Source organism: Tiliqua scincoides, chromosome 6, assembly GCF_035046505.1.
Source record: "Tiliqua scincoides isolate rTilSci1 chromosome 6, rTilSci1.hap2, whole genome shotgun sequence".
In the NCBI taxonomy this organism is placed as follows: domain Eukaryota; kingdom Metazoa; phylum Chordata; class Lepidosauria; order Squamata; family Scincidae; genus Tiliqua; species Tiliqua scincoides.
In genome coordinates this window covers 59,940,925-59,965,668 of record NC_089826.1, presented here as the reverse complement: position 1 = coordinate 59,965,668, position 24,744 = coordinate 59,940,925, and the positions used below count along the sequence as shown (strand labels likewise).

The 24,744-nt window shown below is 41.9% G+C and overlaps 1 protein-coding gene across 1 annotated transcript; it reads left to right on the top strand.

Moving 5' to 3' along the window:
- The first annotated feature begins 160 nt into the window (after positions 1–160).
- CASP3 (caspase 3) lies at positions 161–17,086 on the top strand. The gene is made up of 7 exons (XM_066631888.1): positions 161–501; positions 7,232–7,313; positions 7,423–7,547; positions 10,675–10,803; positions 13,467–13,642; positions 14,011–14,128; positions 14,746–17,086. Exons 2-7 carry the CDS (start codon positions 7,240–7,242, stop codon positions 14,970–14,972), a joined length of 849 nt encoding a protein of 282 aa, XP_066487985.1. The 5' UTR covers positions 161–501; positions 7,232–7,239; the 3' UTR covers positions 14,973–17,086.
- Positions 17,087–24,744: the final 7,658 nt, after the last annotated feature.

Genomic DNA, 24,744 nt, shown 5'->3' with positions numbered 1-24,744 from the left:
CTCAAGGAGGCTCCCCGCCAGCCTCAGCGCTCTCACCCCCCTCTGGCTACGCCACTGGCAACACAATGCGTAAGGAAGGAAGGAAGGAAGGCTGGCCGGGGCTGGGCTGCCCTCCCTCCTTCCCCTACACTGCACGGCGCGGCTGGGCGAGGCACCCCCTTTGCGGAAGGAGGGAGAGAGCCCTTCCATTGGATGGAGCCGCTTGTTGCCGGGGCCCTGCGTGGCTGCTGCAACCGCCAGCCCCCTCTCGCCTCCCCCAGGGCGGAGCTGAGGCGCAGGCGCGGAGGCGTCGGCGTCCCCCAAGCACTTGGGTCGGAGCAGGAAGGAGCAGGCGGTCAGAGGGACCTCCCCAGCCCCAGCCGCCCCTCTCTTTCCTCAGGGAGGCCGCCCAGCGCCGCCTCCGCTTGGGGGGCAAGGAGTCGGTCTCGGCCCCCCTCCCCAGCAGCAGCCACCCTCCTGCTCCAAGGCGGCGTGTGGGGGAAAGGAGAGCAGACGGCTGAGGTAAGAAGTTCTCACTGGGAACCCACGCCTAGGCATGTCTACTCAGAAGTAAGCCTCATTAGAGTCAATGGGGCTTAGTCCCCATGGGTAAGTGTAGAGAGGATGGCAGCCTGAGAGCCCAGTCCTATGTATGCCTACTCAGAAGTAAATTCCATTATAGTCAATGAGGCTTACGCCCAGGTAAGTGTGGATAGCGTTGCCCCATCAGTGTCCAATCCTGTGCATGTCTACTTGGAAGTAAGTCCCATTATAGACAACAGGGCTTGCTCCCAGGAAAGTGTGCATAGAATGACAGCCTTACAGCCCAATCCTAGGCATGTCTACTCAGAAGTAAGTTCCATTGTAGTCAATAGGGCTTACTCCCAGGTAAGTGTGGGTAGGATTGTGGCCCATCCAAGCTGTTGCTTCGCCTGGGAGATCCAGAAGAAGCGATTCTCCCGCTGCCTTCCCTTCTCAGAGTCCTTTTTTCCTCCCCTCCCCTCCCACTACTCAGCCTGCTGAACGCCGCCATGGCTGTTATTGTTCTCCTGGTATCTTTCCACCCCACAGCACATCCCAGTCTTGGCCACCCAAACCAACCCCAGGATGAGAGGACTGACTAATCCTGAGGCAGCCACAGGAGTGATGATGAGTGGGGCAGAGTGACCAAGTGTCCACACTTTCCTAGAAGTAAGCCCCATTGACTATAATGGATGTGTTTCTGAGTAGGCATGCATAGGATTGGGCAGTAAGACTGCCATCCTATCCTTACTTACCTGGGAGTAAGCCCCATTGACTCTAATGGGATGTACTTCTGAGTAGACATGCATAGGATTGAACTCCGAGGCTGCAGCCCTATATGAGCTTACCTAGGAGTCCTCTGCCAGATGTCTTCTAGCCTCCTGCCCTGGAAAAAGACTTGTCCTCCTTTTCCCTGTAAGCAAGCAGCGCATAGCCTTGTAATGAATTTGTTATATGTAATATAGTCCCTTTTAGGGTCTATAGGTCCCTTTAGGGAGAAGGGTGGGATATAAATAAAGTTTATTATTATTATTAATATAGTTTTAAATTTAATAAGTAATATAGTGTTTAAACTAACCATATGAAATCAATATGCAAGTGTTTTTAGCTTTCATTTTGTCATGTCCTACATTTTGGGTTTTCTTGTCCTCTTTTGTGGTGGTGGTGGTTGTTATTAACAGTATTTATATGCTGCTTTTCAACAAAACAGTTCACAAAGCAGTTTACAGAGAAAATCAAATAATGAATGGCTCCCTGTCCCAAAAGGGCTCACAATCTAAAAAGATGCGAAAGAACTCCAGCGGATAGCCACTAGAAAAGACACTGCTGCAGTGAGGAGGACCAGTTACTCTCCCCCTGCTAAATAAAAGAGTAGCACCCGTTGAAAAAAGTATCTCTTACCCTGTTATAGACATCTGGTCACCCTTGAGTGAGCTGGAAACAAAAGCAGAATTGCTGCTGGTTTTCCCCAACTCAGGAACCCTGAGGGAGGACAGATCTAGACATGTCCCCTTCCTTCTCCACTCAAAACACATAAAGCGCTCTCACCAATAACAGCTTGGTGTTTGAGTTGAATAGCTGCCCCCTTCCACATTTTACAGCACAATCCTGTGTACCCCCCACCCCAGAGTTTCAAAGGGGCTATATTCCCTAGTTGGTGTGCTCAGGACTGGAGCCTTGGTATGCTTTATTTTGGGGATGATGGGCCTTTTCTGCTGAAACACTGATGGTCTCTCTGTGACAGGATATGAGAAGACAGAATGAAGCAATGAGTGTTTTGTTTTTACCACACCACAAACATCCTTTGGTCTTCAGTTCTCTGCATTCAGTAATTTTGGTCAGGCAAAACAGGAATAGGAAACTAGAATCTGATCATCTTTGACAGTTCTAAAACAGCATGGTAGTTGAGTTGTGTTGGGTGGCTGTTATTTAATGTATTTCAGACATTTATACCCTGCCTTTTTCCATCATGACAATAATGCCCAAGGGCAACCTGTAATTAACTGAGCCACAGTTCAAAGTAATTATCATATTGTATGCCCTTTGGGTGACTAATAGTCTAATGACTCTACTTGGTACATCAGTTTATAAAACCAGTTTCTGTGCGTATTCTATTTTTCTATTTAGGAAGATTATCGGATTTAATCCTTGGGCTTCTCTAACATGTTGTGCTCTGATGCTGAACCTGGATGGACTTTGTTTATTTTGATACCGCCCTTCCTTGAAGAATTGAGAGTATCTTAGCTTTCATGAAGTCTTAAGTCAGTCTTCTTCACAGGAACTAGGCCAAGCTTAGCTTCATAGATCTTTGACTGCTTAGCTTCATAGACCTTTGAAAACAGAAGCATTTTATACAGGTTTCAGTTGCATGCCTGCGATAGACCTCCCTGAGGCAAATGCCCCAGGCACCAGCCGCTAGGACCCCTCGGAAGCCTCTCTGAGGCTCCTGATGGGGGCGGAAACTGCTTCCGGTTTGCCTGAAGCAGTTTATAGCACTGGGGAACCTCACAGAGGTTTCCCTGGTGTGGGAGGAGGTCGTGTGAGACTCTGTGAGCCTCTGGTGAGTGATGGGTGGGGCAGATTTCTGCACAGGAGACAGTGATAGCCCCTGGGGGGGGCGCCATCGCAGAGCTTTTCCCCGCACGGGGCTGTGGAGGTCTTCAGCTGACAGGTTTGTATCTAGTGTGGCTATATCATGTCTATACAGAAGTAAATTTCCTTGAGTTCAATTGGACCTGTTCCCAGAGAAGTGTACATAAGATTACAGCCTGAGCTGCAAATAAGGACTTCTCTGGTTCAAATTTCACCCCTGCCATGAACTCACTAGGTGAACTTGGGCAAGCCACTCCTTCTCAGTCACAGCTGCATTATGGGAAAAATAATACTTTGCACGGTTGTTACAAGGGTTACATCAAGATCATATATATGAAACACTTTGCACTCTCGGAAAGCATTACGCAAATGCTAAGTATTTCTTCAGGATATGCTGAGTTGTTATAGGAGTTTTATAAACTTTTTATAAAGTTTTATAAACTTCTGTAAACATTTAATCTTTGTCCTTTTATGTGTACACCTGTGATTTTTGCCATAATGTGAGATTTTTGGTTGTCAGAAATATTTTGCTTCCCTCAACACCCTTCACCTTTTTCACTAAAGGACCCCCCTCCACGAACTTAAAGAGTTCACTGTACTTAAGAGAAGCTGGGTCTATGAAAAGGCAAAAAGGAAAGTTGATAGAAAGGACAGAAAAAGGCCTGTATGTATTTATAGAGAAATATGTATGAAAAAAATTGTTCCACTCTGGTTCCATTCTGGAATTCCCTGCAGATACCAGGATCCAAGTTTAAATGCCTTTAAAAACAAAAAAAGCACAAAGATAGGGTGGGCTGCCCTTTCAGCAGTAACACCTCAGCACTGCTCAGCAGCTGAGAGCTTGAGGGCCGGATAAAAGCTTACTGAGGCTGCATCCGGCCCCTGGGCCTTAAGTCTGACATCCCAGTTTAAGTAAAAATAAAAGTATTGACTTCATATAGTAAAGTACAGGTGGGGCCTCGGTGTTTGAGGGGGATCCGTTCTTGGACCCGCCATGGATACTGAAAACCACAGATGATGAAAAATCTGTGGTTTTGGCCCTGTGAGGCCTCCAGAGACAACCAGAACTGTGCACCCACCCGCAGCCTCTGCAGGCTTCAGCATGGCCAAAGCACAAAAAAATATGATTTTCTGTTTCCCAAGTGAAACCGGAAGTGACTTTTTTGCCAAAGCACAAAAAAATATGATTTTCTGTTTCCCAAGTGAAACCGGAAGTGACTTTTTTGCCCTTCTAAGGCATTCTGAGGCCTGGGGAAGCTTTCCAACTACATTTCTCCCCATATGACTACTCACGTACGTCATACTTCTTGTCTTGTTTGGCCCTTATTTGTTGGCTACAGATAAAAGAATGACAACTATTTAAAGAACATGCTTGCTTCTGTGTGGTGCCTTGTAGCCAACCCAGCTGTTAGGCACTTCCACAACACCAAGTTTCACAGAAGCTGGATTGAATTAAGGCTGCATTGGCATGGGAAAGTTGGATAGGACCCTGAGTTTCTGAACCATATTCCTATAGCAAATTTAAATATACCGTAGTTGACATCATAAATTAAGATAATGCATAATAAATAATGCTGAGTAAGAGCCCAATCCTGTGCTCGGCAGCACAGCACTGGCACGTTTGCCAGCCTTACCGCCAGGCTCCTACCGATGCTAACCCAGCACTGCCCGGTGCTAGGCTAGCGTGGGGCAGTCGCCCAGCTTCTGTGGCTCAGCAGTCTCCCGGACTGCCGAGCAGCGGCACAGCAAGTGGGGACGGGGGCAGGGAGGAGGCATTCCGGGGAGGGGGGAGGCAGGCGGGCAGCGGACAGAGGGTGGGTGGATGCATGCATGCGGGGGGGGGGGCAGGCTGGAGGCGTGCTGAGGGGAGGGAGGGAGGGAGGCGGGTCCACGGAGCTCCGCTCTGCAGGATCCAAGGCGCTTGTGTAGGGCTGCACACCCTACACAGGTGCAAAGTGAGTAGCCACATTGCAGGGCTGCTTACCTTACTCAGGGGAAGGGGACAAAAGTCCCCTTTTCGGGAGGCGCAGGATCCAGCGGCAGCCCTTCTTGGTGCCACCGAGCTTGGGCGCCCCGGGCAGCTCAGGATTGGGCTGTAAGTGCCCACTTAAAAGCCATCTTGAATGCAGGGTGTGGTTCATTCAAAAAGTATTTTCAGTTGAATTACTCATATTGAATTATTGAAGGAATATATTGTTGAACTACTGATATTAATTAAATATCAGCAGTACATGAGCTTCCTGTGGAACTATCTATGTTTAAAGAATAGTTCATTGGGAGGAGATAAGTGATTCTGTGACTTCTAATTATTCTCTCTTGCCTAGACTCTCCCTCGTATAGACTTCTTGACAACTCTCTTTACAACTCTCTTTGTTTTGTATTTTCTGTCAGGTTCCAGGCAAACAGCTGTAGATGGAACCACCTAGAGAGTGTCATGTTGTAGGTTTTCAGGCCATCCTTAGATTTTATCAATAATTACATTGTGATTGTAATGATCCCAACAAGCTGTGGATAAAAAGATCACTATTCTTGTGAATCATGTCAGCTGTTTCAATTTTAACATTTCTTAATTTCTTATCTTTATGCAATTTAAAATTTTGGCATTTCTTACCTGGGTGGTATCAAAAGGTAGAGTAGTAGCATCTTTTACTGCATTTTATAAGGCATTTTTTACATCTCTTGTAGAATGAGATCATCCTCTCTAGAGAGATACATATTCTGTTTGACAGAACATTACATCAGTGCATTAGCTAACCAAGATGAGGTAATGCTTTTAATACTATGGTGAAGTTGGCTAGTGACAGCATTATCCTCCTTCGAGCTTTGATGCCTCTATGCGTTAGTATCAAGTTAGCATAGGTGCCGTGGAACAGAAACAAACAATTGCTGACAGAGCATGTGTATGACTGCATGAAGTCCAAATAGATGTCTCCTTATGGGTGGATATTTTTGTGGTTCTTTGTCCTTTATATATTTGTTAGTTCTCTTTTCAAAGATCATCATCTTTCCAGGTGAACTGCAATTCCAGTTTTTTAAGCATGGAAGCCTTTTGCTCCTGGACACTAATGAAAAAGTGAAACTAAAATGTTGGAGAATAAATTCGTAAATCTCAAACGATCTGTAACAAATAGCTATGCTGGTTAATCAACCCAGAGCCAATGTGGGAAACTCCCTGGCCTTTGTTGGTGGGTGTCTAAACTAGCATCTGCATCCAGAATCTTTAGGGCAGAGCCACACTAGCTCCATATCTGCAATTAATATACCCTGATCTAGGTGCTAAAGTACACATGAGAAGGGATCCCGAACTGTTTCACAACTATCTGAGACCTGTGTCCCTGAGTGCAGTAATAGGCTCTTAAGGGCTTCCATTCCCTTTTCTATCTTAGAGGCACATCTTAGAGAATTGTGCTTCTGGGTGTCTGCCAATTCCCTTAATCCTACCTCTCTGCCTGCAGTGATGCCCCTATTGTGCTTGCTAAACGTAAAGCAAAACTAAGCTAACTTGATCTAAATACCAGTCTGAAGCAGTTGTGGACCTGGCTCCTATGCTGTCCTGGGGCACAGGACTGCAACATGCCCCCCACCCCGTGAGGAGAATTACAAGTCGTACAAAGCCTCATGGGGCATCAGCAGGCACCTTGAAAGCCTTCTGAGGCCTCCAGAGCACCTCCGGATCAAATGTAAGAGCTGCTGGCAGGGATTTTGGCACTGTGTTCACAGAACCCCTGATAGGGTCTCGTGGAGCCCCTGGGTTCCTCAGAGGAAAGTTTCAGAAATGCTGGTCTCTATATGCAATAATGCTTTAGGATTGTATCTTCTTTGTCTGAGGGGAATTGAGGATGACTTGTTCCCTATTAACTCATTTGATACTTGAGAGAGCATTTTTAACTTTCTTCAGCAACCTTTGACAAAGATCTTGGTGTTACTTGACAATCAAAAAGCATTCTGGATTGCTCTTAGTTTGAGTTCGCCAAAGGCACATTTCATAAATAGCATGTATAGTGTATTTGAGACAAAACAGCAAGGTTCTCCCATAGAGAGAATTCTGTCTCTATGAACCTTATAGAGAAGTTCTCATTTTTGAATTGTGAATGAAATAAACTTTCTAATTTTTTCTTTTGTCCGTTTTTACACACAGAAACCACAATGGCAGATACTAATCATATACTGACACAATCCCAAACTTTGACAGATGCAAGAAGTATCTTTGCTTCTGAAGGGTAAGTGGAGCTTTTTCTTGGTGATAGTGGTTTGTTAGCCAAGCAATTGTTTCATTTTTTTTCTTGAGCATCTTAAGTTTAGTTTTGGTATTGTCCTATTTCCTCACAGGAAGAGCATACCTGTTAGCAAGTCTGTGGACTCCGTGATACACGCAGATGAGAGTTACAGAATGGACCTTCCAGAAATGGGAATATGTGTGTTAGTCAACAATAAAAACTTCCATCCATCTACTGGTATGGACCATGTTTCTTTTTTCATGCTGTTTTTCATTAAAGCAAGCCTTTAAAAAAAGTTAAAACATGAAAATGTAACTTACCTTAAGTTTGCCTCCTTGAATATGCTCCCTATATACACCAGCAATCTGGTCCTGTCCCAGAGTTAGGCATGTCTGTTTCTGCAAATGTGAGCAGCAGGTCTTAATGAAAATAACAGGCACACCATTTACAGAAGCATTTTTGATGATGATTTAAAGAAGCATTTGATTTTTCAGCTAGTAACCTCCCAGTAGTCCAAACACTAGATCTTACCTGTTGTTTTTGAGGAGTCAGGTTATCTGAAAAAAACCTCTGCAAGGGTGTTAAGACCAAGTTGCCAGTGGCTCTATGTCACAGTCTGGCTGAATCATCAAATCATAGCTAGCACCATCTTAGAAGAATCATTCCCTACAAAAAAAGGGAGGATGTCTCTTCTACTATGGTACATGACTTGAGGGGTTTTCTGTACTTGTCCTAGAAATAATTAACTTTTTTGCCAAATCTCCTGTTCAGTTTAACAGGGCACCTTTATAATTTCTCAATCAAGTATCCACTGCAGCCCTAATACAAAGTTGTTTTTCCTAATAGGTTCACCCTTGAGGAAGAAAGGACACTTAAACTCTGAAAGATATGTTTAGTGTGGATGACTCTTTCTAGACACACCCATCCTAATCATCTACTTGCCCCAGGGCAGGGAGCATACTGATTAGCAGTCTTGTTGGTGTGAAATAACTCATTTTCATTTAACGCATATTCTATTCCATTATATAACTCATTTTCCATTAACACTAGCATGTTGATAAAAAAGGCACAAAAGCGGTTATATTTTCTGAGGAAGCTTGGAAGGTTAAATTTGTCACAGCATCTGCTTATGTCTTACTATCATTGCACCATTGAGAGTGTCCTAACCTGTGCTATCTTGGTGTGGTACGGAAATTGCTCTTCAGGAGACAAAAAAAAGCTCTGCAGAGAATTATTAAGATTGCGCAGCACATCATTAACCTTCATCTACCAGCTTTGGAGGACATCTATACATCTCGCTGTCTGCAGAAGTCACATAGTATTCTGAGAGACCCCTTCTGTCCGGCTCATAAGTTCTTTGAACTATTGCCTTTGGGTAGATGATACAGAACTATTAGAGCACTGCACATGCCTGATCTCGTCTGATCTCGGAAGCTAAGCAAAGCCAGGCCTGGTTAGTACATAGATGGGAGACCACCTGGGAATACTGGGTGCTGTAGGCTTATACCATAGTCTTTCGAGACTGAAGGTTGCCAACCATTAGAGCACGCACCACACGATTCCTGAACAGTTTTTATCCCACAGCCATAATTGCGTTGCATGAGGCGATATAGTTGTTACCATGCTCCTGGGCATTATGGTCTGTTATACTGTTTTTATATTATGATGCATATTGTATAGAATGTGTGGGTGAGTGTGTAGAGTGTGATTGTTGGAATTGTGGTATATATTTTTGCTTGTATCTCAAAGGTGCATAAATTCATTGTGCTGTACCACAATGACAATAAAGTTACTACTACTACTACTTCATAAACTGATTTCAGTTGTTTAAGCCATTTCTGCCCAACTTTGCATATATGCAACAGGGAACACCTGTGGGCTGAGAAGAAATGGGTTAAAATAACCATCATAACACTTAGCTTCATATTTGGAGTCAGAAAAATGTAATGCTTTTTTCAATTTCAAGATATTAGCATTTAGTATTGTATTGAAATTAAATTTTTAAAAAAATTATGTGCCTTTCTTCCAAGGAACTCAGGGTGGTATATAGGCGTTCCCCACTTTTCAACAGTCCACTCTTTCTACCTATTTAATCATGTTTCCACATTTGATGTTTAAACAAATATGCACAACTGTGCATTTAACACAGAACATACAGATAGGAGGTTGCTGTGGAAAGAAAACCTGAAGGGTTATTGCTGCTTGCTTCCACACAGTTTAAACCTTCCCAGTGCCAGAAAGGGGTGGGCAGGGGATGATTGGGCATCTCCATCTCTTCCAGAGAAGGGGAGAGGGATGGCATTTGGGTCCATCTCTTTGTCAAAGATAGACTTCATCCTGTTTTCAAATAGCCACTTGCTGAGTCATGTCTTCAAAGAATCCAATGTTTGTTAAGTCTCCTTGTGCTGGTTCGAAGCGTTTTAATTGTGACTCATAATGTGCTAACACCCAATACAAAAGCAAAAGGTTTCCTAAGTGACCAAGAGGCTCCCTCCACCTCTTGAACGACCTGGGGAATCCTGGCCCTGGTATAGACTGTATCACATCCTCATTCATGCTCACAGCTCTAGTTGCTGGTACTGCATGTTTTTTGGAGGCCAAAATGCATTTGCAGGCTAAGAAAAGACTGGTTTCCACTTTTCGATGACTTACAGTTTTCGACTATTCCCTAACCTGTCAAATAAGTGGGGGATGCCTCTATGGTTCCTGTCCCATTTTACTCTCACAACAATCTTGTGAGGTAGTGACTGGCCCAGATCACCCAAGAAGCTTCATGGCTGAGTAAATTCATGAACCTTGGTCTTCCAGGTCCTAATCCAAAATTCTTATGCCACACTGGCTCTCTAACAGCCATTCTGGTGAGCTCAGTACAGATTTGTACTCCTACACAAAATCCTACTGTGCGTAGGGTTTCCTTTTCAGATTTATTTAAACATCTTTGGTTACTGATTAGGTACAATTAGATAAAACATTCAGCACTTACAAAATTGATCCTTTGAATTTGCTTAACCATTTCTGCCCATCCCACAGGTGTACACATTTTATCCCTGTTGCGTATATGCAACGTTGGGCAGAAATGGCTTGAACAGAGATTTGTAAACTATTCCAGTATAATTGCCCAATCAGGAAAACCCATTCATTTTTCATTAAAGATGTAATGCATCAATTGTTTACGTTTGTGTTTTTAGTGTCAAACGGTTTTCGTTTCTTCAGATGATTTATATGGGAACTAGTTTTTTGTCATCAACTTTGCTGTTTTCTATTTGTATCAATATAACTGTGAGTAGGTTTTGCCTATAGCCTATATCCCATATTGTTTTTGAACTGTAGTCAAGGCAACTTGATTTTTTTTTTTAATCCAAAGGAATGGCATTTCGATCTGGTACAGATGCAGATGCTGCACGCATTGTGGACACTTTCAGGATCCTGGGCTATGTCGTCAAGCCTTATAATGACCTGACAGCTAAACAGATTATTGAAATTTTGCAAAATGGTGAGTAGTGACTAGCTTTACTAGTTGTGCTGAAATATAAAATTTAAAGAGCTAAACTCTTAGGTTTTGAGTTTTTAGTAGGCAGCATAAACTCACTGCTGCATTTTAGAATCTGCAATCATTTATAATCACTGGTCGGTTATGAAATCACAGCACTAAATCAGTTTTGATCACCATTCTGCTAATCTGTTATTGAATACATAAATGAACCAGATCCATCACGGATCACTGTATTTGCAAGCCCAGCAGCAGGATAGGGAGGTTTTACTGCACACAGCACCTTCACAATGTATTAGGAATTCAGTCCAGCAAGCAATTTGTACACTTGACAACCCAATCCTATCATCGCGCTGTGCTGCTGGAACTCGTATTCCTGAAGTACAGCCCAACGTATGGAGTCCAAATTGTGATATTGTACAGCCTGTAACCAGGCTGCCAGAAATGGCAAGTGGCTCCAGCCACATGGCAGCAGCCTCCCTAGAGTCACTGGTGCTGGTAAGGTAGCAGCAGGACAGGCCATGGGTAAGGAAGGGGGAAGTGGGAGGACTCCCTGTGAGCAAAGAGAAGGAAGGAATTTGTGGCGGGGAGGAGACAGGAGGGGGTGGATCTGGCAGCAGTGGCACACGCTGGATATTATCCCCTCTTTTCACAGCCTCCCTACCCCTTATCTCTCCTTGAATAGACACCACCAAAATAGGTGGCGTGTGTTTGAGGAGACCTATTGGAAATCAGGCAGACTGTAGGAGGTAAGTGTAGAATGTTTTCACTAACCTCCTGCAGGTTGTCCTATCACCCCACCACCACTGGATGCAAACACATGTTTTTGGCACAGCTGCATCCCCCTGATGGTGGGAAATAGAATTGGGCTGATAATCTGCTTCAATATGCAGGTTATGCTAGTTAGCCTGGAATGAGTTTGTTAAAAAATTAATGTAGTGTCTGTGTTTTTAATCTAGGCAATCATTTCTAAACACAGCATGGCAAATAAAAGTATTCCAGCATAATTATGAACAAGGGCAAGAGATCCTGTCTTCAGAAAATAACTCATTCTAGAAACTAAATTTATCTCAGAATATAAGAAGTTACTTTCAGTCCTGTTTTGCCATTTTTTCCAAATTGTTTCATATGTCACAACTAGCTTTCCATAAGCATTTTCTCATTTGTCTTGCTATTTCTTCTCAAACACAATTGTTACAAATTGTTACAAATAAAAAAGATCTTTGCTGTATAAATACAGTAGAGCTGCTATACCTGCTATCACTGCCTTTTGTCTATCAAAAAAGCCATATGGAGATTCAGTTGCATTTTTATGAGTAGGTTGCACTCATTTTCTTTTCTTTTATTACACTGTATCCTGCAGGTGAATTTAGCAGGTGAGAGGTCTTTTCATGGTAAGGGGACATTTGTCCCATTGCCCCAGGCACCGTCCCAGCTACCACTGTGGGTCAACTTGGACCTGCACCAGTGATGCTGCTGGCACAGATGCATGTTGATCTATGTCGTCGGATCAGGCTTGGGAAAGGGGATAGGATATGGTGTGCACCCGTGCTGCTGATCCTACTCTCCCAGGCCAATTTCCCTATTGCCTGCTCCACCCCCCTCCCCACTACCTCTGCACTGCACAAAACATATCTGGTCCAACTGGTGTCCTCCACTGTGTTGGCATGCATGGGAAGGCTCTAGCCTTCCTGCCAGTGCTCCCAACTATAACGCTGTCGAAATGTGATTTTTGGCACTTTTGCGCCAGCTATAGCCAGCAGGACTCATTCTCTGCCAGTGCAACTCTTTGATAGGATTGTTCCATCAGAATACTAGAACTTTGACATCTTTCAGAATTTTCTATTTAAGTATCTGATTACTTGGAATATTTAATATAAGTATTTAACCTTGATTACTGCAGACCATATGCCTGCTTTAAAAAAAACGCAGGGTACTAGACAGAAAAGTTTGAAAGACGTTCTTAACTATTCACCCCCAACTTTCTTGTAATGGCTCCTACTCTTCACAAAAAGCATGGATAGTTCCAAAACTATAGGATACAGTTTAGGTAGCCAAACTGAGTCAAATCATATGGAATCATCATTTGTGACTTTTTTAAGGGGAGTCTCCGTACTGAAAGAAGAGCACCTGAATGTTTAGATACCAGAGGGTCTTGCTTTTTGAACTGATCATAGGCTAAACTGAAGGAGTACAGTCATACCTCCCATAACGCAGCTTTTTTTAGCACTGATAATTATTTGTCCCAGCACAATTGACAGCCATGCAAGCCAATGGGAGCAGTGCATTCTGGGCCAATCAGCATTCATTTCCTGCTCATTAGTCCCAAAGAGGTATCCTATTGTGCTGTCTCATGCAGTGCTCAACTTTAGGGAACATATCACTGAAAACACTTTTGGAGATAACTTGTTTATGACAGGAAGCAGTAAGAGTATTCCTTAGCTCTCTTATCTTTTGAAAATAACTACTGGAAAAATTCATTTTTATAATTCCTGAGGCGAATTATGTCTTTATTTGTTTAAAGTCAAAAATCAATTTTTAAAACAAAAAGTAGTATTGTATGAAAAGCTTGCTATTAATTAAAAGGTTTCTATCCAAGAAGTATTGCCAAATAAGCTTCTGGAATGTTTTACCATTTGAAACTTTGTGTGTTATTCTTTCTTCAGTTGCCAAGGATGATCACAGCAAGAGAAATGGGTTTGCTTGTGTCTTGTTAAGCCATGGAGAGGATGGATTGATCTATGGTACAGATGCTCCTCTGGAGCTGAAAATACTAACAAGTCTCTTCAGAGGAGATAGATGCAGGACTTTGGCAGGGAAACCAAAACTCTTCTTTATTCAGGTAATTGTCTAAACCAGACAGATGGTAAGATTTGTCAATTTTTTAAAAAGCTACCTCCAAGATTATTCAATCTTGTATCAGTTGGGTCCAGACATAATATAAAACCATAATTTGTACTAACCATAGTTAAGAACCAGTGCCATGGTTTGAGTTTCAAGGTATACAACTGGAAAATCATAGTTTACAACTCCTGTCTGCTCAGAACTTCATAAGTTTGCTCCCTTCTCCATGGTGTAGAAACCTTTTACAAACTGCCTCAGCTGCAGTTTATCAGATATGTGTTCATTTGTATCCAGTGGATGCAATTTCCTGCTTGAGATTGTTGCAATTTTTATTGTTGGCATTTACTATTTTGTGTTGCTTTATAGGCTTGTAGAGGAACAGAGCTTGATTCTGGAATTGAAACAGATAGTGGCCCAGATGAAAGCATGTGTCAGAAAATACCTGTTGAAGCAGATTTCCTATATGCATATTCTACTGCTCCTGGTAAGATGAAAGATACAACATTTAGGTTAAAAAAAAACATGTTTTCATAACCACTGTCTTTTGTGCATAAATAAAACATAAAGCACCTCCCAGCTAACAAAAAGACACGTCTTCATTCCCTCTGAAGCAGTTTCTAAATTCTTTGTTATCTCAATTTAATTTGCTAAGTAAATATAGGGAATAAGTCGATGTTTCTTCCCAGAATATGTTAGACTTTACCCAAAGTGTGAGTTATTCTGTGAGGCTTCTCCCAAGGCTACTTCAAATAGGAAAATATTACTGGCCCACCCAGGCACATGTACCTACGCATATATCGAACAACCAAACTGGTGGGTCCGGTTGGCTACTTATTCGAGTTTAGTAAGGTAGTGACTAGCTACTAACATTATTTTTAATCCATTTCTTAACACATTCCTCAGAGGATGTTTGAGAGTAAGGGTAATAAACTTTAGGTCAGATCAAATAAATGTAGATTGTGATGAATCCTTGATCCTTTAGAACCAGATATCCTTATTTTAAGCAAACCTCTTTAGCCTTCCTGGATGCTGAGTAATTTGTAGTGAATTAAGTTAGTGAACATATTGGTTTATATTTGATGTGATTTCTTTTTTCTGTAGGCTATTACTCTTGGAGGAACTCATCAGATGGCTCCTGGTTTATACAGTCATTGTGTGTGATGCTAAAGCAATATGCTAAGAAACTTGAACTTATGCAGATTCTAACACGTGTAAATCGTAAGGTTGCAGAATTTTCTTCTTATTCCAACCGGCCTGACTTCCATGGAAAGAAACAGATCCCCTGTATTGTGTCCATGCTCACAAAAGATTTTTACTTTCCTCACTAAAGATCTTTTATTTGTGATAGGAAAGCTTGTAGAGAAGAGAGCTAGCAATTGATGCCATTTTCAACTCTGAACTAGTGTTCAATCTCTTGTGCCTAAGTTGCATTAAAGAAGCTGTAAGTCCTATAGAGGGTTAAATATTTCTGTCACCAAAAGACTGAATAACAGACTAGTTCAGATATTTTGATTTGAGAAATAGAAATATGTAGATTTGAGGATTACTTCTATATACAGTAGTTTGACAACTGAAGACCAAACAAATCAAAGGCTTTCAAGTCTTGTCAAAGCATCTTATTCCACAAGTTTTTTTAAACCCTCTTATACTACTAGATGACAAAGGGTATATGGGACACCAAGAAGAATAGACTTGTACATTTCACTTTAGATGTAATAGTATTTGCATGTAGTTTTTTTGTGCATAGAATATAAAATCAACCTATTCCTCAAAAGCCTTGTGTGGTTCTTAGCTAGTATCAGAAAGACGAAGGGCTCAGTCCTAACCAACCTTCCAGTACTGAGGTAAGGGCAATGTAGCTCTGAGAAAATAAAATAAATTCCCTTACCTTGAGGAGGCCTCCATGACTGCCATCCAACTGCAGGATGCAGCACATGCCCCACTGGCACAGCTATGTCAGTGCTGGAACATTGGTTCGGATTTGGGCCAAAGGCCTCAGTTCTACATATACTTGCCTGGGAGTGAATCCCATTTAACTCATTGGGACTTCTGAGTAAATATGCACAGAATCACAGTGTAAGAGATACATATGAAAAATGTAAGTCCTAATTTTGACTTTGCCTTTTTGTTAGTATTTAGCATGTTTTAGAATAAAAGTAGTTGTGTAACCATAGAACACCCACAGATTGGATGAAGACTGAGCCCTTTCTAGCATGTTCATTTTTGGGTAGTTTCTCTTATAGCTTTCAGGAAAAAGGTTTCCAAGGGTATGTGTGTTTAAAAATCATGATCTGCAGTTCTCCACACACTCACTCACACACTCACTAAGAACTCTCTTGAACTTCAAACAGACTTAATAAAATGTACATGCAGCTCAGCGAACCACTTCAAAGACACATACAATCTTTGTGGTTCAGATGGAACATAATGACAAACCATGTCTTCTTGATATATCCACAAGCGGACAAGGCTTGGGCTTACACACTCATGAAGGAATGAAATATAAAGCTTTTGTTTTCAGTTTACTGTTAACTTATAGAGGCTACAATTTCCGGTATTTGGGGAGATATATCTTCATATGGCAATGTTCCCAAATACAGGAAATAGTCTGTAAAACTAGGATCTAATAAGCAAGCTTTGATCTTTTTCTCCTTGTGTGTGAAGGGGGTGGGGGTCAGGGAAGCACATGTACCAGAATCTCACTGCAGCAGCTTCACATCATAACAAACCATGGTTTGTTGTTGACATCTGAACCGGACTTGTAGCTGTCAGTGGCACTCTCATCTTTGCCCTGAATGTTTTATACTGCCAGTGTTCAGAGAAAAGAATGAACATTCACTTGAGTGTAATAGAGCCTAGTGTGTGCTTTTCTGGGTGTGGCCTTTCATCTTGATCCAGATTGGAGACAACATGTAAAAATCTCTGTATTGCATACAAGGCTTACAAGCTACATAAAAGCCAGCAGGGGCATGTGGGAGATACAGATTTCAGCAGCCATCTCCATCTAGCAGGGCACAATTTTATTTCAGCCCCTTTCACAGCAGATCAATGCTGTGAGAGGTTTTGGTGTTGAGTGCCTTAATCAGTTAAGGGCTTCCCAAAGTCAATCTAGGCCTTCTTCACACTGCTAAACCACTGATGGACTCTTTGAGAACACATAGAAATGTGTTTGAAACCAGCATAACGTGTGGATCATTTTTATACGTCAGAACATACTTGGATATCAGTTAATTATACTGAAAATTAAAGTGTTGGCTACTTTAGGTGCTGAATTGTTTTTTAAAGAATTTTCCAGTTTTTTGAATGAGCAATAACCACAACTTGACTATCCTTCCAGTCAGATTCTTTGGGAATTTTTAACTTATTTAATATGGTTAATTTATGCGTGTGACTGTATTTTAACTTTCATACAAGAACTTAATAAATCACGTACATTGTTCAATTTGCTTGGTGATTGTGTCTCTCCATTCTAGAAATATGAAACTTCTTACTGATACCAGCTTATTGTAATCTTGTGTGTCTTTCTTTAAAAATCTATAAGTAATATCAACCTACATAGAAAAATTTATCCTGCGGGTAACATTTAAAAAATCACCTGCCAAATACAGAAGTGAACTCTTATCATTCACTAATGAGATTCTATTAGCACAACACAATCTAAAAGCACAAGCACTGCAATCTGTTCATTATTGGCAGTAAATGAGCATCTGCATTCAACCATTCTTTAATATAAGACCATACCTTACTGTGGTAAAAAAGAAATGGACCTCATATGTTTAAATTAACTAGAAGGGGTGCACGTGTGAGCACATACAGAAGACAAGAATACGTTAAACAAAAAACTTTTACATGGTAGTATATTTTGGTAGAATCACATCTATAATTAAAGATCTAGAACAGTCAATTTCAACCACTATGCCTTGGCACATTGGTGTGCTGTGACTGGTCCGCAGGTATGCCATAGGAATTTGGGAGTAAGTCGTTTATTAGTAGGGCCATTTGGGGATGTGAGCCCCCACTAGCAGCATGATGTATCTTGTCAATTGTCAAAAACCTGATGGTGTGCATTGACAGTTTTAGTGCCTTGTCAGTATGCTGTGAGATGAAAAAGGTTGAAATTCACTGATCTACAGAATGGAAAAGAGCCAGTTTCACATATAACTTTCACCTGCTCATATTTGAAAGATGTTCCTGATGTTTTGAGTCATAAATTGGTGTAAAATTGCTGAATGTAGTCAAATTTCCTTTATTGGTATACTGGGTGTGCTTGCACTAGACCAGTGGTTCCCAAAGTCCCACTTGGACATTAGCAAGGCTGTAAGTTTTGACAGGGCAGTGTTGGTGGGGGGTAGGCCCTGATGGCATTGCAGCAATCACAGTGCCACTGGGAGTAAGGGATTTTAAAAGTTACCTGGGGGAGGGTTGCACTGGCGTCCAGGAGGGTCCTGGAGGCTCGCAGCCCCCTCTACGAGCCTTCACGTTGCTCCTAATTACTTTGATCTGCAATCAGAACCCAATTCTGGTTTTTGTGCAAAAACTGGAGGCTCCGGTTACAAATTGGAGCAATTAGGAGCAGCACAGAGGGTCAAGGGGAGCTGTGAGCCTCTAGGACCATCCTGGACACCAGCATGACCCCCCAAGTAACTTTTAAAACCCTTGCTCTTGATGATCCCTGCAGTGCTATCAGGGCACTCATTTCTGGACCACTTCTTTTAAGGGGGAATGGCCCACTTCCAGTTCCCCTAGTGGGTTGCATTAGACAGTTTCTGCAAACAAAGGTACAAAGCTTAGTTCTCTCAAAGAAAAACTCTTTAAAGCTTAACAAAGTGCCCAACCCTAATGGGCTGCTGCACCACCAGAACTTGTGTTCTGTTGGCACAACATGCTTTATAGCTGTCGCATGCCAAATACAGCACAGAAGTGGTACTCAAACCCAACAGCTCATGTAAAGGTCCCCCGGACCCTTTAAGGGACAGAAGGGGGCAAAGGCAGCTAATGGGGGTATAAGACGGATGCTTATAGAGGGCTGCTGCAAGCTATAGAGGTTGGCGGGAGCCCCGTGCAGCCCTCCTCAAGGCTTCCTGAGGCTTAGAATGTTCAAATGGAGCAATTGCAAAGCACTTCCTAGTTGTGTTCACAAACAGGAAGTTCTTTGCGATTGCTTCGTTTGAACATTCTAAGCCTCGGAGCTCTGCAAAGGGCTCCCCACACCTACTTCAGCTTGCAGCAGTGAGTATAAGCACCCCCCTTAAACTCCTGTTAGTGATGTCATCCTGGGGATCACATTGCTGCTTTTGCCCCCTTCGCTGCAAAGACTTACCCTGTAAGTAAAACTCCTGAGAAGTTTGAGAGCCACTGCAGTATAGCCCCCTAATGACCACTGGCACCAGTTAGGCAGGGTGGGGGTGGATTATTATTTTTTCTCCACATTTTTATATCGCTATTCTTCTAAGTGCGTTCTTTCCTCCTTTTTTTCTTCACAACAACCCTGTGAGGTAGGTGCAGGTCCAAGTAGACCCTTTGGGACAGAAGAGGCTTGTCCTGGGGCAAGGGAACAAATGTTCTCTTACCTCAAGGAGGCCTCTAGGACCCAAAACTCTCCCATAGGATGCAGCACAAGCCTCATTGGTGCATGGGGAGTTTGGAAGGATTGGGCTGAATGTTATTACCTACAACAACTAGAATATGAGTGAGGAGCAATATATTCTGACAAATATTATCTATAATGAAAGATTTAGAAAAAAAATGCTTTTTGAGGGTGTATAACCAAGGGCTTTACATGTCTGCATAGCTATGATCATGCAATATCTCTACTCACAATAGCTTCCTTGTCTGCTGGGCTAAATCTCTAACATAGTGAAAATACATGAAGCAGTGTGCAAAGTTCCTCTCTTCAAGGGAAAGAATCTAAAAAACAGAGAAATCAGATTTTTAAGTTGTGAAAGTATGACTCCTTTTAATTTACATAGCCAAGTCAAATGAAAACTACAATTCTCAACAAGCAAGCCACTATTCTGGGTGAAGACTCAGTTTCACTTAGCAATGACATATCACTAATATGTTTTGCAAGAACTACAAGAAATTGTCACCATCATTTCATTACAGTTCGCCTGGTGAGATTTTCAAATTAAAAGGCTTTTATATATTAACTCTTTTATATAGTATGTGTGTAACATTATAAACATCTTAAGGACATAATATTTGTGACATAACTGATGAAGTTTCTGCAGCCTTCAGTTTTGCATCAGACTTGGGCCAACTTAAATTGTATTTTCACAAAAGCAAAACATATAATTATGGTACATAACTCAAAGTAGGACCAGAATAGGATAGCATACAGGCGTAGCCATTTTGGTGCCACTACTCCTCTGAGCGCCGGGCAGCTTAGGATTGGGCTGCTAGAGATGTTCTTTGTTTTGAAGTCTTCTGTACAGATATAATTTAATAAGGTCAGTGGCATAGCTAATGATCGTGTAGCCTGGTGCCAAGCTCAAAATGTTGCCCCGGAAGTGATGTCATAGCCGCAAGTGACATCACGTCTGGACTTTTTCAAAAGTGAAAAGGCATCTATCTGCTATCTGGGGTCAAAGAAAATTTGCAGCTCCCCCCCAACAAAATCAAATTAATTAAGTAAATAAACAAAAAGTGTGCCCCTGATAGGTTTGAGACACTGTATTGGGGTGAAGAGGGATGGTTATTCTTCTCTTGCTAAATATAAGAGGGGCAACAATCAGTCTCTTGAGACAACAATCAGTCTCATAGGTCAGTTTTGAGTTAAGAAAATCCACTTTTTGTTCTACAAGGCAATTGTGCTTTCATTTTCTGGTTAATTAGCCATAACTTTTGATAGAATACAGATATTCCAATGGGGTATGTTTCATTGCATTCTACATTAAATTATCTTTCCAACGATATATAACATGATGGTATTAATCATATACACCAAGATTTTCACAATTTTGATCACTAGTGTCAAGCTTAACTTGTTGCCCACCTAGAGCTTGATGCCCGGTGCAACTGCTACCCCCTGCACCCCCTTAGCTACACCACTGAATAGGATATAGCATTAAGGCTATATCTGAACCTGTGAATACTGTGATTGGCAATTATCCCAATTAATTAATGCTAACACATCAACTATAGATACTGAGAGACTAGATTTAATTACAGTATGTCAAAAATTAAGTTTATGATCCTGAGTGCACTTATTTGAAAATGACAAACACCCATATCTTTAAGGTTGTACTGCTCAAACACATTTATTTTAGATCAGTGTTTCTCAACCAGTGGTACTTGTATTTGAGGTGGTATCTGGTGGTATACGTGGAACCATCCCAGACCCCCACCTTCTGGCAGCAATCAGTGCAATGTGACAAGTAGCAGTAGGAGTCTCAGCTTAGTGGCAGAGCTCCAGTGTGCACTTTTACATGTTCAAAAAAGCCCTCCTATTTACCCTGAGCCTCTATCTGGTGTTTGTCTCATTGCATCTGGCATCCCAATCCAGAGGTAACTGGTAATGACATCATTGCCAGTTACTTCTGGTAGTACTTCCAATAGGTGAACCAAGTGAAGTGGTTCAGCAGGGGACAAACACTGAGAAATGCTGTATTGGACAAATGTACCACATTTATGCTGCAATCCTAAATGTGCTTACAAGGAAAGAAACCCCACTGAGCATAGTAGAACTTACTTTCAAGTAAATATGTACATTATAAGCTTGAGCTATAAATTGATCTTCTTACCTTTATGTCCTGCAGAATTAAGATGTTTCCTTCAATATCCAGTTTAACAAGAAGTATCACCTTGGTTTTGTCTCTTTTAATCTGGTTTCTAAAAGATATTGTGAAGGATATTTCACCCACTACTTTTTAGCAGAAGGCATTCCAGACATTTGCCATACAAACCTGTAGATGGGTCTAATTTTGCTTGTCATCTTTGATCTTACTTTTCACTGTAGAGGTGCTGACTACTGAAATGTTGATAGAAGACTTACTGAATGGTGGAGCATCTTTTAAAAGTTATTTATGTTACTCTGGAAAGCTCCTTGTATACTAATAACATTATAGCAAGACTGCAACAATCCACAGAATGTCATCTAACACCACATTATTGGAGTACATTAACCTGCTAACAGTCATGACCACAGGGTGTCACTAGAGACAAATAATATGCACAATATAAAGCACATGAATGTCTAACTTAAAACCAACCCCCCCCCCGAAAACAACTCTGTATGCAGAAATTCTGTCTGCTTTCCCAGTTTCTGCTTTATTCTGCTTTTATTTATGCTTTCTTATTTAGAATATATACTGTTTTTTTTCAGCAAAAAGTTCTCAAAGCAATTTGCACAGTAAAAGGAATAAGAAAATGCTACCCTGTTCTAAGGAGTTGTTGATGATGATGATGACGACGATGATAAGAACATAAGAAGAGCCTCACTATATTAGGCCATAGGCCCATCTAGTTCTGCTTCCTGTGCCTCACAGCAGCCCACTAAATCCCCCAGGGAGCACACAAGACAACAAGAGACCTGGGTCCTGGTGCCCTCCCTTGTATCTGGCATTCCAAGGTAGCCCACTTCTAAAATCAGGAGGTTGCACCAGCCACGGACCTTCACAGCCCCACACCCAGGGCAAAGCTCCATGATGGCGCCCCTTGCGGACTATGGCCACCCCCCTGCGCAGATATCCAACCCCCAAACACCAGAGGCTCACAGAGCCTCGCGGGACCTCCCATGTGAGGTTCCCCGGCGCTATAAACTGTGCTTCCGGAAAACCAAAAAAAAAATTTCTGCCCCATCGGGAACCTCAGAGAGGGTTCCATGGGGTCCTTGTGGCTGGCACCTGGGGCATTTGCCCCATCAAACCCAATGGTAGGCATGCAACTGGGTTTCACATTACACATCGTGGCTTGTAAACTGTAATGGACTTTTCCTCCAGAAATGTGTAAATTCCCTCTTAAAGGCATCTAGTCCAGATGCCATCACCACATCCTGTAGCAAGGAGCTCCACAGACCAACTATATGCTGAGTAAAGAAATATTTTATTTTGTCTGTCCTAACTCTCCCAACACTAAATTTTAAAGAATTTCCCCTAACTCTGGTGTTGTGTGAAAGGGAAAAGAGCATCTCTCTTTCCACTTTATCCTTCCCCTGCATAATTTTGTATATCTTGGTCATGTCCTCCCTCAGGCATCTTTTTTCTAGACCGAAGAGCCCCAAACACTGTAGCCTTTCCTTGCAAAGGAGTTGCCCCAGGCCAGTAACCATTTTGGTTGCTCTCTTTTGCATCTGTTCCATTTCCACTATATCCTTTTGAAATGTGGCAACCAGAACAGGATGCAATACTTCAGGTGTGGCCTTACCATCAATTTATACAATGGAATTATAATATTAGCAATTTTATTCTCAATACCTTTTCTAATGACCCCACACATAGAATTAGCCTTCTTCACTGCCACTACACATTGGGTTGACACTTTCATCGAGCTGTCCACCAGCACCCAAGATATCTCTCCTGATCCGTCACAGACAGCTCAGAAGCCCAGTGTCCAGCTCCATCACCCATTAGCCCAGTGTTTCTCAAACTGTGGGTTGGGACCCACTAGCTGGGTCACGAGCTAATTTCAGGAGGGTCGCCATTCATTTGAATATTTTATTTTGAATATATTATACTTAATGCTACCAAGGTATGTGACTGCATTTGGGGAAATGTCACAGATCTGTACTTTTAACAGGCTGCTATGAAGATGCTTTTAACAGTGATAGTACATAGAATTTACTCCTGGGTAAGTGTGGGTAGGATTACAGCCTAGGATTGTCAAAAATGTTCCTGCTTGATGATGTCACTTTGGGTCATGACATCACTACTGGTGGGTCCAGACAGATTCTCATTCTAAAAAGTGAGTCCTGGTGCTAAAGGAGTGAGAACCACTGTATTGGCCTATATGTGAAGTTTTGATATTTTACCCCAGTATGCATTAATTTACACTTACTTACACGGAACATATCTGCTATTTTGCTGCATTTCAATGATGATGATACAAGGGAGACATCTGCTAACAACACCAGGATGAATGCTATGCCTGGATGAGTCTCGTAAAGCCCAGCCTTCCAAAGATGCTTGCCCCTTTGACAAGATTTTCCACATATGTATGGCTCAGCGACAAACACATGACCTGATCTTAGGGTCAGTCCAAGGCTTTAGATGCCTTGGCCTGGACAGGTATCACCAAAAATGTTCCAAATGAAAAACATTTGCATTCTTCATATATTCAGATTTATTATTATTCCATCAGTGTTATATCCCACTATCTCCCAAAGACCCAAGATTATTAACAGTAATTTTCCACAGGTATTGCCCACTACCCACAGGTATTGCCCACTACCCACACTCCTGGATGTAGCACACAAGGAGAAATGTAAGAAGTGCCCCTTGAAAAGAAAGATGCCTTTATGTGCAAAGATGTGTTATCCCCTTATACCTGACGATACGTGTTAGGTTTTGCTTTGTTTAATGTTTTTATGTTTTAGTGTTTAATGTTAAAATGAACATTTTAATGCTTTGTTTCAATGTTTTTACTTATTGCTGTACATTGTACAATTATTATGGAGCTTTGTAAGCTGACTTGGGCATTTGCTTCAACATGGGAAAGGCGGGACATAAATTTTTCCAAACAAACAAACAAGACAGCAAGGCAATCACACAGACCGCAGAACCTAACGCAGGGGTGTCAAACATAAGGTCTGCAGGCCAAATGTGGCCCCCAGAAGGAATTTATCCAGCCCTTGTAATAATTGAACTCTCCCAGCATGTTAATTAGGCTTTCTCATATCTTGAAAATATGAACAAGATTTTCACATTTTCTCTTCTGTCATTTGCAGCTAATGAGCTTCTAGGTGAGCACAAAATGCTTATTTCTGGCCATCAAATGTGTACATCTGTGAGTTGGGCAGAAATGGGCTAATGATGTAACTTTCTGCTTAATTATGTCACTACCAGCCATGATGCCATGAATGCTAACTTCAGCCCTCTATATCAGGGGCGGGCAAACACTTTGGCAGGAAGCTGCAACATGTTTATCAATTTGCAGCTACTTTAC